The sequence below is a fragment of the Furipterus horrens genome, unplaced genomic scaffold, assembly GCF_987537825.1.
Source record: "Furipterus horrens unplaced genomic scaffold, mFurHor1.1.pri manual_scaffold_2, whole genome shotgun sequence".
NCBI classification, from domain to species: Eukaryota; Metazoa; Chordata; class Mammalia; order Chiroptera; family Furipteridae; genus Furipterus; species Furipterus horrens.
Window position 1 is genome coordinate 153,653,552 of NW_028327172.1, and position 15,654 is coordinate 153,669,205.

The 15,654-nt window shown below is 38.7% G+C and overlaps 1 protein-coding gene and 1 long non-coding RNA gene across 2 annotated transcripts in view; one reads left to right on the forward strand and one right to left on the reverse strand.

The window, feature by feature from the left end:
- The window catches only part of ZEB1 (zinc finger E-box binding homeobox 1), a 192,188-nt gene extending 188,828 nt beyond the window's left edge, over positions 1–3,360 (reverse strand). Inside the window, exon 1 of the mRNA XM_090266649.1 lies at positions 3,279–3,360. Within this exon, the coding sequence (XP_090122775.1) occupies positions 3,279–3,336 (58 nt within the window). The 5' untranslated portion in view covers positions 3,337–3,360. The remainder of the gene's footprint in view (positions 1–3,278) is intronic.
- Positions 2,997–15,654, forward strand: part of LOC150019755 (uncharacterized) — a 70,336-nt gene continuing 57,678 nt past the window's right edge. Inside the window, exons 1-3 of the long non-coding RNA XR_016509078.1 lie at positions 2,997–3,066; positions 10,413–10,448; positions 13,411–13,521. This is a non-coding gene — a long non-coding RNA (uncharacterized LOC150019755). The remainder of the gene's footprint in view (positions 3,067–10,412; positions 10,449–13,410; positions 13,522–15,654) is intronic.

The window sequence follows — 15,654 nt, forward strand, 5'->3', positions numbered from 1 at the left end:
GCCACTCCTTTATAGATGACGAACATCATTACCATAAAGTTACTTTATAAGGTTTGTTGCTTTGGCCACACCTTGCTTAATCAGTTTACCCCTATCAATTTACATTAATTGATTCTCCAGTTAATATCCTACTCTGAAGATACAGTCTAGAAAGGAAATTAAAATATTTTACTGGTGGCTCATCAGTTAAATATGCATACCTTATTTTTAAATGGAAAAAATTATTTACATATAAATAGCAGCACAAAGTATCTATCTCTATGACTACCTGCCACTAGACACAGCATTTATTTCTTCATTCAAAAAGAATCAAGAGTTCACATTTTTCCAAGCAATTCTCTCCAATAAACTGCAACTTAAATATGATTGCGTTGCTAAGAAATAACCAGCACCTACCCTGAGGTTGCGCCACACAATGATATATAACTCCATTTTTAATTTGCAAAATTCAAAGCTTAATCAAATAGCACGGTGGTAATCAGCAATGAAATGTATTGGAGAACAAAAAGAAATAAAGGACAGAGCCAAAAGTGATGAAAATGGAAGATACCTGTAGTAGTACAGAGCTATCTTAAACACCTTTTGTTTTCTCAGAGTAATGCATACTGCAGACGAGACATTTTGTGCTAAACATCCCAAATCTGTTTTTCTAATATTAAACACAAAGGAAAAACACTGACAGCAAACGTGGTAAATAAATCCCTCCCTTGAGAATGAAAGCAGCAGACAGGAGGGGGCTGACATACATGCAGGAGAAAACTAAACACCATCTTTTTTCTACCTGCACAAGTTGCCATTTGCTGCAGCGACCGAGAGCCTTTCTTTTCCTGTTGATTTCAAGTAACCTTTCAGGATAGATTTTCCCCCCTTAAGTCATCTGTTGATATGCCTTATGGGTGTAATATTCATATCACAGCATCTTTAGAAGAAAAATCCATTCTTTCCTGTTCAGGTAAACATGTTTACAGCAGCTGCAAAGACGCTGGGTGGTTCAGACTCACATGTCACACACATGTCGTCAGCAACAAGAAAAGCCCCTTTCTATGGCGATGAACATTTTACATAAGGTAAAACGCGAACAGCCCTTTCCGAACCAACTTACCTTTCATAAAGCCACATCAGCAACAGCGGAACAGCTCAATATAGAACACACACTATTTGACGCTAAAACAGGAAATTAAAATCGCAATAGCCTATGCTCCACTCCTTGCTGTAACAAGTCATCTCTCCACAATGAAGACGCCAAATGTTAGTGATCAATCGTAACCGATAGACGCTTTTAAAAAATGTTTATTTGAATAATCAAAAGCATTAAAGAAAGCAGTGATTTCAATGTCGGCCTCAAATATATTAAAAATGTTTACGATTAGAAGGAAACGTCTCGAAACAGCTTAAAATCTTCGTATCTGCTTCTAGACAGGAAATCCCACACAAAATCTAAAATTGCCAGGAAAGGTTACAAAACCTCGCGTTTCGCATCCTAGAGGGGAGGGAGAAAGGGAGCCCAGGCGCGGGGGGTGGGGTAGGGGGAGCGCGAGAGTTTTTACTTAAACACACATTTCCTTAATTTTTTGGAAGATACAGCGATCCCAATATAGGTGCATTTATTTCCCTACTCTTAAAAACTCATTTTAAAAATAACACAGAAACCCAGACGGACCCCTCGGTCCGAAATGTACGTGTAATTCCTTATATAGCCTGGGCCGCAGCCGGCAGCAGAGCCGTTGCCGCCCATTATTATACAAACAGGTACCCGGCTGGCGGGCGGGGGCCTCTCCAAGCGCTCACGCCGCCCCCGGGCGGACAAGTCTCGCCCCTCTCACCACAGGAACTGTCCAGACAATAACAATCAGCAGACATTTCACCGCTGAACAGGAGGGAGAGAAAGCACAGAATCGCCCCCGAGATAAGCAGAAATACAATCAACTTACAACGTCTATCCAAAGTGGAAAAGGCCACTGTGCAACAACAACCACATGTTCGGGTCTCGCTCTCTCAGTCGCTTGCTTATTTATTTATTTATTTATTTATAACTCTCTCACAGACCGAGGGGTGTGTATTTCCCCAGGACACCAGCACAAATCAATAAACATTGCAGCTGCAGCAAGAGCAGCCGACTCGCGCGTCCGTCAGTCCGCCCACCCCCTCCCCCATTCCCTTCCACCCGAGACCGTGAGCGCCATCCAAGCTCCATTATCCGGCTTCAGCGCTCCGAGCGTCCAGGGCAGGTAACAACTTCCCCAAAAACCGAAAGAGAAAAAGAGAGGCGTACGCACACAACCCCATCCCAGTGAGTAGCAGGAGTCTTGCCCGGGGAGGGAGCTCTGTCTGTGGTGCTTCCCCTGTCTCTAACCAGGTAACAACTCTAAAAACACACCCGCTGCCCGGCTCGCCGCCATCCACAGATCGCCTCCAGCAGCAAGTAGGCGCCCACTGCTGCCCAGTCGCCCCTGCTGCCCCACCAGCGCCCCACAGGACGTGGACCTCACTCGCGGGGCTTGCCTCTGCGGCCCAGGGCGCGCTGGCCGTGGGGCAGGGGAGGAGGGGCGCTTAGGGACCCGCGCCTCCGCCGCTAATCCCCACTCCGCAAGCGCGCCGGCTGGTCATAACTTTACCGCCGCCGTCCGAGCCCGGTCCGCCCGTGGCGCACCCCACCGGCGCCCGCGCACACGCGCGCACGGGCGACACGCAGCCGGGCTGCCGCGTCCCGCCGCGCGCCAGCCTGGCCCGAGCTGTGGGGCCCCGAGCGACAGCGCGGGCCGGGGCCGCGGCGCGCGGAAGCCACTTTGCACAAGCAGGGCCGGCACAAGTTAGTTCCCAGCTCCGGGGAGCCTCGCGCTGAGGGAAAATACAGCGAAGAGGGCTGAAGAGGAGGGGGAGCGGGGAGGCGCGAGGGGCAGAAGAGTGGGGAAAAGTGTAAAAAGAAGCAACAGTCGCTCCACCCGAGACCAGAAAAGTGAACGCCGCGTCCCGCCCGCCCGCCCAGAGCCGGGGATGCGGAGGCGGCGGCTAACGGTCCAGGGAGGCGGCAGAAGCGGCAGGAACCGCTAGGCGGAGAGAGACCAGGTAAGAGACATAACGGTTCAGGGAGAGCGAGCGGCCGCGGCGCGGCTCCGGCAGCTGAGGGGGGCAGAGAGCACTACTTTCTACTTTCCCACTCCACTTTGCCCGTCCCTGCCTCGGCCGCCCCCAGTCCGGATCGCCCCCTCACCCTCGAGGCGCCCCGGCTGCCCGGCTCCCCCTGACTCCGCCGCTCCCCGGTCCCCTCCGCCACTCACCGTTATTGCGCCGCGGGTTCGCCTGCTTTCTGCGCTTACACCTGGGGCCATCCGCCATGATCCTCTCGCTTGAGTCTAAATGCTCGAGTCACCTCCTCCCCCTCCCTCCCCCTTCTCCCCCCCACCCCTCCGCCTCCACCCCCACCCCTCCCCCCTCCCCACCGCACCTGGTTTACGACACTCGCGGCTTTACGACATCACCTTCCTTACACCTAGAGCCGCTCGCTCTACGGCCGGAACCTTGTTGCTAGGGAGAGGACCGTTTGCGGCAACCGTGGAAACAGCTGAGTTTGAATTGAGGGGCGAGGGAAAAGTTTTCCTCAGGTGTCCTGGGATGGGGGAAGGGGACGTGAGAAAACTGTGGGGATGTGGTTAGAAGGGCAACAGGCTGTTAAGAGTGAGAAAGGTAAAGTAGGAGGTTCCGCCGCGTTCTGTGTCTGAACTGGCCACACCCGCCGCAGCTGCCTGGGGCACGTATAGGTTTGGCTAATTTTCTTCGGCACCCTGTGCCCTCAAAGTAACCTGAGCAACCTATTTTCCCTCTTCCTCAAGGCTAGGCTCCGCTCCCACGCAGCGTTCGTCCGCTCCCTGCACCGGGGACCCCGGAGCGGGTCGTGCTCGGGGCTCCCCGGGAAGTTCCCAGGATTGGGGGAAAAGCAGGTTGGAGGAACGGCGAGGGACTGATTTGGGAAGTTCAGCCTCTGACGACGAGGACACGCGGCATCACGAGAGAGGCTACCTGACCCTCCGTCCTGACTCCCCGTACGCAGACGCGCGGTTTTCCCCCTCAGCGAACAGGGTTGGGAAGTGACTTCAATTAGATAGAATTTCAACTGGACTGAAAGAGAGGCGAGAAGTTCCCCTTGCAAGCTACCTCGGCGGTGAAGTGCAATGAGTAATACCCACACTGTCTCTGTCTCACTTCCTCATCCGCACCAGGCTCACCTGCTGTCACCTCGGCTTTACCCCTCCCGGCTGCCTGCTCTCCGAGCTCCTGCCGGCTTTCCCCTTAGAATAGTCCCCTGAGATCACAGGCATCAAGATTCAGAGTTAAGGTGTCAACAGGCCACGATTTACCACCTAAATGGGCAGTTATTGCTGTATAGGACTTAAGGCAAGAAGCACGACTGACGTGGTCTTTGAGACAGCTGATTTTATCTCAACTCCCTGACTTTGTATAAGTTTGGGGGATTTCTTAAAGACCATACAGATAATACCACCAATACCAAAGAAGTTGAGTCTTAAGTAGTAGGATTTAGCTCCCTCCACCCCTTTCCAATGGGGAAGTGTCTTTGGGACCAACTTTATGGAATAAATGAGCTGAACTGTATTTAAAATAATATAAGTTAATAATATAAATATTATTGAGAAAACTGGAATGTGTTGTATAGATTATTAGAAATAACATAGTCACCCAGCACAATGGTGTCACACAGTGGGTGCTCAATTTATGTCCATAATTTTTGCCATACTTAGGCAGGATTCCTTATTATGTTAAAATAATCTTTTAAACACCCTCCAGAATTTTAGAAGATTCATTAATAATCTCTTCAAACCTTTCAACTGAAATAAATTTACAGCTAAAGTCTGGTAATTTAAAATTAGAAAGTTTAATCCTGAATATAGATGAAAATTTTCTCTCCCACATTTACTTTGGCATTTTGAGAAGTGAATGCATTATTTATTGGTGCATGAAATGTGACTATAAATATGCTTTGCTGTATAGTATGCCTCTATATCGACTTTCACCCTCAATGCCAAACTAGAATCATTATTCCTAATAATCATTTTAAGTACAGGCAGTTCTCACTTTTCTCAACACCATGTTAACTAAACATGTGTGTGTCAGAACCAGAACTGTGCCCGTGCTTTGCTTGGTTCAAGTGGTAATTTTCCTACCCTTTTAAGAGCATATAATGTTCTTCAGTTGCCATCTGAATCAGATTATAGACTTTATCCTTTGCTAACCCACGCAGCTTGCCCCCCCCCCCAACACAAGTCTTACAGTTACCATAATAGCCAGTCGTACTGTTAAACTTAGGAAATATCACACATGCTATTTGGTTTGCTCTTTTCCAGGTGACTGTTCTGTACCTCCCTCCTAAGTTTCCTTCATTGTTCCTCATCTTGAAATCAGAGACAAAGTAAAGGGACAAATTAAGTAGAGGTCATTTTCTTCCTTACTTCAGTGCTTACTGGTTTAGTTAGCTTGGGTCAGATGTATTTAATTCCATGTGGACAGATAACTTTTTTTTTTCTTTTTTCTTTTTCATGCCTCTACTCTCAGCACCTAGCAGAGTACCTAGTCACTTAATAGATGCTCAGTGATCAAATGTTTCTTAAATAAATTAATATTGTTGACATTTCTGAATCTTTTCTTGGCTATAAAGTAAGGATTGTTTACCTTCACCACATTAGTTCTTAGAAGCAGTTGAAATCATGGATGTAAAAGCCATTTACTGTCATTTATATTCTGATTTATTTTGAGACAGTTGTTCTTGGTTTTAGATTCTCCATAATAATTTTCCCCAAATGATTAACTCTGCTCACTCACATTTTAAAAATACACACAGAAAATATTATTGATATCCCAACTCTTCTAATACAGATTTTCAATTTTGTAAGTCTTAACAATTATGTATATTATAAATCGAATATTTGATTAATATATTTTATTTTGTGTAAATGTTTCCAAAATTATTGATATCTAGTCTGGAAAGAAAGCAGACAAAAGTAAATTTTAGAATACATTGCTTCTTTAAACCTGATGCATACTTGATAGTTCTTATCTCTTAAATATAACTAAAGAATTGTAAAAATCTGTAGAATAAATTTAGAAAAGGAATAAAATTTGCTAAAGTTTAGGTTTATTTAAATCAGACATGATGGTGATGCTAATAAGGTTTTAACATTGATTCTGTATTGATGGTTTTTAATAATTGAAGTTCTATTATACATTATATATTCAGTATATGCTATTTTTAATGTCGATTAAATGTTAACACTGTTTCTAGTGAGCACTGAGCTATACACTGAAGGGGAGGTATTCTACTGAAAATGAATTACTATAATCTTCTACATTTATAGGAAAAATGCAAATTAGTAGAATATTTTCAATATTCAGTTGTTTTCTGTAATTTTTTCATGAACCCTTTGCACCTGCTCTTTGCTTTCCATATAAGATTTGTGTATAAATGAGGGTAGAATTTGACATAAAATTATTTTAAGTTTAAAATTTAGATATTTCATGGTGTTCCACATTAAGCCTATGATTTCCATGTACCAAAGTTCCTGAACACATTTGAGAAGTATAACATGATACTACAATCTTCATCAGAATAAAAAGTTGGTTATTTTCATGGAAGGATAAAATGTTAATTATGTCAAATTAATTATATTAACATGAGATTTTAATAGTAGTGGTTTGAAGGGAAAGGAATAAATTTGATACCTGTTATCCATCAAAGTACAGAATTTAGAATCCCCTAAAGTTGCGCATCGATCCTTGGCTCAATAGTAACTCTGGATATGTGTTTCACAATGAGACAAAACAGGGCAGTGGTCATTTCACTGCCTGCAGTTTCACCGAATTCTACAATGAATGAGTCAGGAAGGAAACATGACTACAGGGTGATGCAGAAATCGACAGTTGTCTTTAGCACCCGTGAATTAAGCCTCCCAGGAGGGAATAATAGGGGAAAATGTTTTCACCAGACCTTCAAGTGATTTTGTTATTTATTGTACCACAAAATGGTATTGCCCAGTCTGGGGAATAAGGCTCCTATTTTTAATGTCAGTGAAATATTAACAGAGGGAGCTTCTTATTTGGGGGTCAGATTTTCAGAAACATGTCTAATATAGAGAAATTAAGTATAAACATAGAGAAGGGTTTGAAAGATGTTAATGAACATCCAAAAAATAAAATTAATCTTTTCCATAAAATCACAGTAAAACAGATTGCTTTCAAAGGCTACTTCCACAGAGGATATAGTTCCTAATACTGATATCACATGTGAACATGAATAGCATTTTCTCCATACCAAACAGCTATAGGCAGGTAATTTGTACTAGAGAGAGAGAGCAACATGCATATTTTATATTGAGTAAACTTTTAGTTATTGACCATGATTTCAGGGGCCTGATATATGGTTTTTGCTGTTGTTTTTCTCCCTTTTGTCTCCCTTTTAACTTCTTTTAGCTGCTGATTCGTTCTCTTACAGAGTATGTCTGTTTTTTTGACTTACAGTATTCCGCAGGTCTTCAGTTACAATCAATGCCACTGTTCAGACCTATATATATTTAAAATATTTCCAGTGATTAGCAGGTTTTAAATGTTCCACTGTTGTGTTAAACTCACATAAAAAGTTGGTAATGAGACACACCCTGTGTTAAAATATGTCTACAACTTTAAGATTCCTGGTCAGACCCCTCTAATATTTTAATGCCCCTATTTTATTTTATTTTATTGCTCACTTTCTTAATCCTACTTACATAAATAGATCACACTGTGCCCCTCTCTGCTGTTCTACTGTTTAATTGTTCTCTTCCTCCATCTTTCTTTGTCCCAGGTCTGACACAGCTCTGTTTGGATCAATTCCCTTCCTCTTTTTGTTCAGGTTTTTTAATTGTTCTAACCCTGTGAAATATTTTGCTTTTTCATTATACTGGTTATTCTCTGTCTTTCCATGCTCTGGGAGGCTGATTTCTGTGGACATCACCCAGGTCCCTTTACCCTCTGGTTTCTGTTTATTTGGTTTCAGCCAATTTGGAGGCATTGCCAAATGATCAGAGAAAGGAAAGAGAGGTCACGGTATCTATTTTACCTTCCCCCATACTCCCTCCTGCTTGTCTGCAGCTTTTAGCAGTAGCTTCAGTCCTCTACCTAAGGCAATGGCTCTGCTCAGACAACCCTATCCCCTGGCTACAGGTCTTGGCAAGTTTTAGAAACTGCCTCTTCCATTAGTCCCTTCAGACCTTGGAAAGGCAGTGGTAACTTCCTGTTGTGGGTCCTTGCGTGCGTTATCCTTTATTGTTTCCCTTCACACCTACATACATCTTTGTAAATAGTCTCTCCATAAGACTCTTAAGTTTACCCTTTGAGTGTGCCATCTGTTTCCTGCCAGGTCCCTGAGTAATACACATAGAAGTAAAATGTATTTTTACCTACATTTATTATCCACCAAAATTTATACTTCAATTAATTACAACACTAAAGTTTAAATGCGATGTAAATGTCATTCATCGACCAACTATCTACCCATGTTCTAATGTGTATATATGCAACATCTGGTAAATACTTAAAAATTTGTGAGAGTCTATTTCATAGTAATTATTCATTAATGTGGAATGGAGGCCCCTGCCCTAATTAATCTAAAATCTAGATGAGAATGCAGAGATTGGAAAACATCACATGAAGATGCTTAGAATTAGGAACGTTATAGTGAAAGAAGTTGTAAGCCATGAAAGGTTTTTTTTAAAAAGCTAGGAGTATTCACATTAAGCAAGATGTTAGTGTTCTGTGACGAAAAAAAAGTGAGCAGAACATTGAGCATTAAGAGAACTTTTTTCTCTTGAATAATCATTTAAAGGAATGACTCAGCAAGGAAGAACAATACAGGTAAAGATGTGGTTATCCAAATGAAGCACAGATGAACAGCCTTTCCAGATTATATGAGTAGTATAATACTGTTTTTAAAACTTAAGCAGTATAAAACAGTATTTCCAATGTTTACAATATAGTAAAATTGTTTCTGGTTATACAGTATTGTAGTGGTTTTTCAGTGTCCTAGTACTACCTTAGTACATGGCAGGCCCTGAAAGTTATATGATAAATGAATGAACATAAAAAAACTCTCCAATATATTCTTAAATACTTGCTATTTTTCCACTATTATGTTTACCCCAGACAAATGCATAAAACCTAACATCTTCCCTACTCAGATTCTAATCTGTCTTCCAGATTACCTTATATAGGGGGTGGGGCAAAAATAGGCTTACAGTCGTGAGTGCATGAAACACAGTTTATTCTTGTATTATTTATTAATTACTGTACTGTTTTCCAGCCCAACAACTGTAAACCTACTTTTGCTTACCGTGTATTTCCAAGAAGGCAGATTAGTTTTCTTTCCCTGGATTTCACATTATCCCAGCACTTCTCCAGGAGTATCAGAAATCTTGAAAATTAGACAACCAGCCCCACATAACTAGTAATTTCCTCACATCCTTCAGAGTACCTTGTACATATCACAGTTGCACCATTTATCACTTTTATGTTTTACATTTGTCTTCTCTCCTAGTCTGAACTTGTTATCTTTGTATTTCCTCCCCAAAGCAATACCTAATGGGACACAGACTCAATAATTATGGAAAAGAGGGAAAGTTCCTGCCACTTTTGAATCATTCCTGCACTGGGGTTTTGTGAGAAGCAAATGAGATATTGAATGTGAAGTGTTTTACATAGTGCCTGGCATCTGGTAAACAGTGAATGATCGGTAATAAAAACAAAAACAAATTCTCAGGCAGTGATCAGAGTCAGATATTAAGAACATAATCCACTAGAAATTCCTATACAGTACCTTTTTGTTCAAGGCTAAAAAATAATTTTTCTCCCTGAAGATGTCATTTCAGGTATCGGTGGAATGACTGTAATTAAAGGGCAAAAAGAAGAGATGATAGTAACATGTTTAATATTATTTGGAATATTTGTTATATTGTCTAGGAATAATGTTGGCTTACATTAGCTCTATTATCTAAGGAATTGTCTACACAAGAAGTAAACTTACTACCCTAGGACAACTAACAATTTTTGCACTGCAACTAGATGACATGTAGGCCTTTTTAAAAATACAAGTCAAAGATTATGAAAGACATACAGACTGACTTAATTTTGTTTCTTGGTTTGTGTGTAACAGACACCAATCCAAACTGGCCCAAGCAAAAAAGATAAGAATTTATAATAAGGAAGTAAGTTTACCACTCTCCTCTTCCCACCCCCCCACCCCCCCATATAGAATCCAAGAGTAGGAAAGCAGTCAAGGCTCGCACTACTAGTTGAAACAGCTTTAGATATGCAGACAGCACCTCTCCATTTCTTACCTCTGCATCTCTCTGTGAATCTGTTTCGTTTTCTTTCAGGACCTACTGCTGTGCATGAAGGTGGTATGAGAAAAGGTATGAGAAGATACTTAAATGTATCCACTGTAACATTATACAACATCAATAATATTCAATCTGTTTTCACATTTATAGTTTATATAGTTAAAATAATGCCTAGTTTTTTGCCATATAGATGAGAACTACATATATTTAGTATTATGTTGTTTTCACTTAACATATCACACACATTTCCTATATAGGCACATAACCTTTATATTTGAATTATTTGCTTGACCGGTATTCCTCAGATTGTTATACTGTAATTTACTAAGCCAGTTATGTATTGTTGAACATTTAAATTACTTTTAGGGTTTTTTTGTTGTTGTTTTGTGAAGGATAAATACTCTTGTGGTATAGTGTTTGCTTGATTCTTGATCATTTCCTGGGGAAATAGTCTCAAAACTGCAATTATGTACTCAGTGGAAATGAACATAGTTGTACCTTTTTAAATACATAGCTTGCATTAGAAGAATTGTACCAATATGGGGTGCAGCAAAAGTAGGCTTACAGTTGTGAGTATGCAAAACACAGTGTTTATTCTTGTATTATTTATTAGTTATTATTTTCCATCCGAAAACTGTAAACCTACTTTTGCCCTCCCTATATATGATGCCACTAGAAAAATGTGAGTTTTTGTCTCACCATGATGAAAAATTTTTGAAAATTGGTAGCTATTCACACTAATTGAAAACATATGAATTGCTCAAGGTTTTAGAATATGTACATGGCAAGCAAATTAAATGAACTAATGAAGAATATATGTATAAATATGTAATAAATTCCATACTGAATTAAACCAATAATCATTCCAGCTTTGGATTTTGAGACCTGTTTAAGTTCTTTCATGCCTACTATTACAAAAAACAAAACAAAACATGTATGTGTGTGTTTATTTTAAATTCCATTATTAGTGAAAGAACAGTTTGTATTTCATTTAGATTCTGATTAAGCTTGTCACTGGATATTTTAAATATCTAATAGTATTTAGAATTTTTATAAGTTTAAATTCTTTCTTGCTCTTAAGAAATAATCAGTCAGCTACAGGGATTCCTTTTATATGCTAGCAAAGTTTAGCAATTTTTGCCCTGGCTGATGTGGCTCAGTTGGTTGGAGTGTGTTCCCATAACCGGAAGGTTGTGGTTGGGTTCAATTCCCAGTTGGAGTACATGCCTGGGTTGAGGCCAGATCATATGATCCCTGTTCAGTCTGGATGTACATGGGAGGCAACTAATCCATGTTTCTCTACCACATCAATGTCTCTCTCCTTCTCCCTGTCTCCCTAACTCCCTCTCTCCCTTCCTCTCTCTCTAAAAGCAATGAAGAAATGTCCTTATGTGAGGATTAAAAATAAATAAATAAATATAACTTAGCAATTTTGGAATTCTTGAGTAAGTGTGCTTGACTATTAAATAAATTGAAGAGTAACCCAAAGGAGTTCCTAGGAATACTATGCAGTAATTTAAAGTCAATTAAGCAGCTGATTTTAAAAGCTCTCAAAGTTAAAAAGTAAAGTCAGGTAAAAAAGGCAAGGTAAAGAGCAGTGTGTATAGCAGTGTGTATATATGTGTGTTTTTATTTGATTATATATAACACAAAATTATGCACACTTGTATATGTGTAAATGCATAGGCTCTCTGTGGAAGGACACATGGTAGCAATGTTTGCCTCTAAGGAGGGGTTCTGAGAGGTTGAAGTACAAGAGAGAAAGACTAACTTTGTACTTAATGTCTTCATATTTTTAAATTTTGTATTCAAAAACATGAGTAAAGACGTTTTTAGTATTAGGTTCAAAGGACTAGATAATCTTCCTAAAAACTGTTCTGTGTATAGTTTTTTATTAAGAGGTGGTACTTGTAGTCTAGATATTCAGAAAGCTGCAAGATATATAGTCAACTCTTAGCCCTGCTAATGGGTACAGGCATAGCATGACCTGACAAAATTACAAATCTGTTAGCCAATATTTCTACTTTTCATCTACATTAAAACCATATAATTCTGGCTAGTATCCCCTTTTGCTGATTTTCTGTGGTAATTTATTATTATTATTGTTATTATTATTACATTGTATACTTTAAACTTACATCAATTATAACTTTTTTCTTTTTTAACTTTATTTTTATTATTTACACTATTACAGATGTCTCCATTTTCTCCCCCTTTGTTCACCTCCACCCAGCCCTTGTCCCCCTTCCCTCAGGCCATCACCACACTGTTGTCTGTGTCTATGGGTTATGCATATATGTTCTTTGGCTAACCCCTTCACCTTCTTTCATCCAGTCCCTCCCTCCCTCCCCCTATGCCTCCGACAGCTGTCAGTCTGTTCCATGTATCCATGCCTCTTTTTCTATTTTATTCATAAGTTTATTTAGTTCATTTAGATTCCACATATAAGTGAAATCATATGGTATCTGTGTTTCACTGACTGGCTTATTTCACTTAGCAAAATAATCTCCAGGTCCATCCAAATTGGAAAGGAGGAAGGAAAATTGTCATTACTCATAGATGACATGATATTGTACATAGAAAACCCTGAAAGCTCCACCAAAAAGCTACTACAGCTAATAAATAAATTCAGCGAAGTATCAGGATACAAAATTAATATTCAGAATTGATGGTATTTTTATACATCAGTGATGAGTCATCAGAAAAGGAACCTAAGAAAACAGTCCCATTTACTATTGCAACAACAACAAAAAAATAAGGTCCCTGGGAATAAACTTAACAGGAAATGAAGGATCTATACTCAAAAAACTGTAGGACATTGAAGGAAAATTCAGGAAGATACAAGTAAGCAGAGGCATATACCATGTTTATGGTAAATTCTTAATCTCAGATGGCTTTTCTTGCTCTCCTTTATAAAGACTGCCTTCATCTGGCAAAGAATACTTAGAAAATGAAAGAACACTTTTAATATTAGCAAAAGATGAGTGAATGAATTAATGATATTTATGAGTCCACACTCACCTCTTTATTGCAGGTATAATCTTGGACAAATCCCCTAACTTCTGTGAGCCTGCATTCCTTCTCTGCAGAATCAAATCTGATTTCCCTACATAATCCAAAATTCCCTACATATTCACAAGGTTTGGTGAGTATAATGTGAAATCATTTTATGAGGAATTTATTTTGAAAATTGTACTGTAAGAGAGTTTTGAAGTTTCATTGTACAAAGCTGTTGTAGCAATATAAAAATTCTTCCTAACATAAATTGTTTTTTTTTAATTTTTTTTTCTCTTGTTCACCCTCTGATGAAGGTACTTTTGAACAGTGAAAATGTAAAAAAAAAAAAAAACAAAAAAAAAAAACTGAAATGATGTATTAAATATTTGACTTATGTTAAATCTACCCAGACAGACCTTTGAAAAGTAACTTGCTTTTTATTTTTGAAGATTTTTGCAAAGGACTGGCTTTGATTTTATGACCAGTTCTGTCTCTGAAATTATCTGCCTAATTTGGCCAAAGTGTTCTATTAACTGTCAAGTGCAATTGAATTTAATAACATTTTTCTTTCTAGCTTACCGTATAAAGTATTCCTACAGATCATAAAAAAGAATGAAATTATTATTTTATTCTTAGTCTTGATATTATTTTATAGGGTTGCTGCATAGATTTAGATAATTGTTTTTTTCACCTTCAGTAACCATATTTTTGTTATGGGTAAAGTCATTCTTAACATGGTATGTAATTCATATACATTTGAAATCAATATTTTTCAACATTTTTTGCTATTACAACTAGCAATTCATATTATTTTATGTTGTAAGTAATTGTGGAATTTAGTCATTTCATGCACACTGAATTAATTAGTATCATTAAATAAGTATCCTTTCTCTTTAGTAGCTCAACTTATTTATTGATTCTGTCCTTTTGATTGGTAAAGTCATTGACAAATATCTGTTACTGGTTTTCAAAAAAAAATCGAAATAATATGAAAGATTTTCTGGTAGATATTTCATTAGGTAATGAGACATTTTTAGTAAATGCCAAAAAGTAATATATGAGTAAAAAATAAATAAATGTTAATCAAATGTTATAAATACCAGAATGGTTAGAAAAAAATTACTCAGATATCACCTGCTAAAAGAAAAAGATAAAAAACATCGTCTACTGAGAAAAATATAATTAATCTCAAGATTATTGAATAAATTGATTTGTTCCTTGTTTTATTTTCTGTGCCTATACAAATCATAGTAATTTTTAAAAATATGTGACATGAACTTTTTCTTATTACCTAGTTTACATATATTTTTGTCCTCTCTTGAACTCACTTTCTCAGACTTTTGTTGGTTGGTGTTGGTTTTAAAGCACATCCTTGTTGCACCTGCTCCCCTTCCAATTGCTATTCAGCCTCAAACTGACCAGAAGGCTATCAACCAGACAGAATTATTTGATGCAAAATATTTGACAACCCATTAGCTAGAAAACTATTCCCTGTATAATTCAAAATTGATTGAAGTTTTTCCCCCATATATAAAATTGCTTTGCAGTTCCATTCATTTTTTGCATTTCTCCTTTGTATAGCCTTGGAAAACATAGATCAGTGATGTAGCAGCAAAAGACATCATGATACCAAATAGAAAATGAGGACTTGGAAGGTGCTTTGGACCTCTTAATTTCCAGGCCACTTGATAGCAGATACAGTTCATTACACAGGAAAATTGCTTGATCTTGGGAAAAGAGGGTCCTGGAGGTGAGGGGAAATGAGATAGTCACCAATACAGTTCACCTTGCAATTCAGTCATTTAGATCTAACTAGGGAATGATTGCTGCCATGTTTCAGATAAAGAATGAAAGCTTCTTTCCACAATAAAAGGGTGAACCATGTATACCTTCTGTTGAGATTCTATAATAAAAAAAAGTAAAAGGAAGGAACTACCTTATGTATGTTAATGCACAGTTACCAATTTTAATATGGAATGCACCATTTGTTGAGCCTTATAATTTACTGTCACATGGTTTTTTTTAGCTTCGTTATAGCATAAATACCTATGATTTCCATCTCATGTGTAGAAACAGATTTAGAGAAGCTGTAGTCACATAGTTCATATAGTCTAGATGGACTCTCAAACCAAAATTATAACTATAACTCCCATGTTTAAATATTATAGTACTCAATAAACATAAAATCATATCCAGGGTTGTGCCAAGACAAAACTATAAAACATAAAGAAAATGTTAATATTCAGGAAAATAATTATGAGCAGAAATATTTTAGTGAATG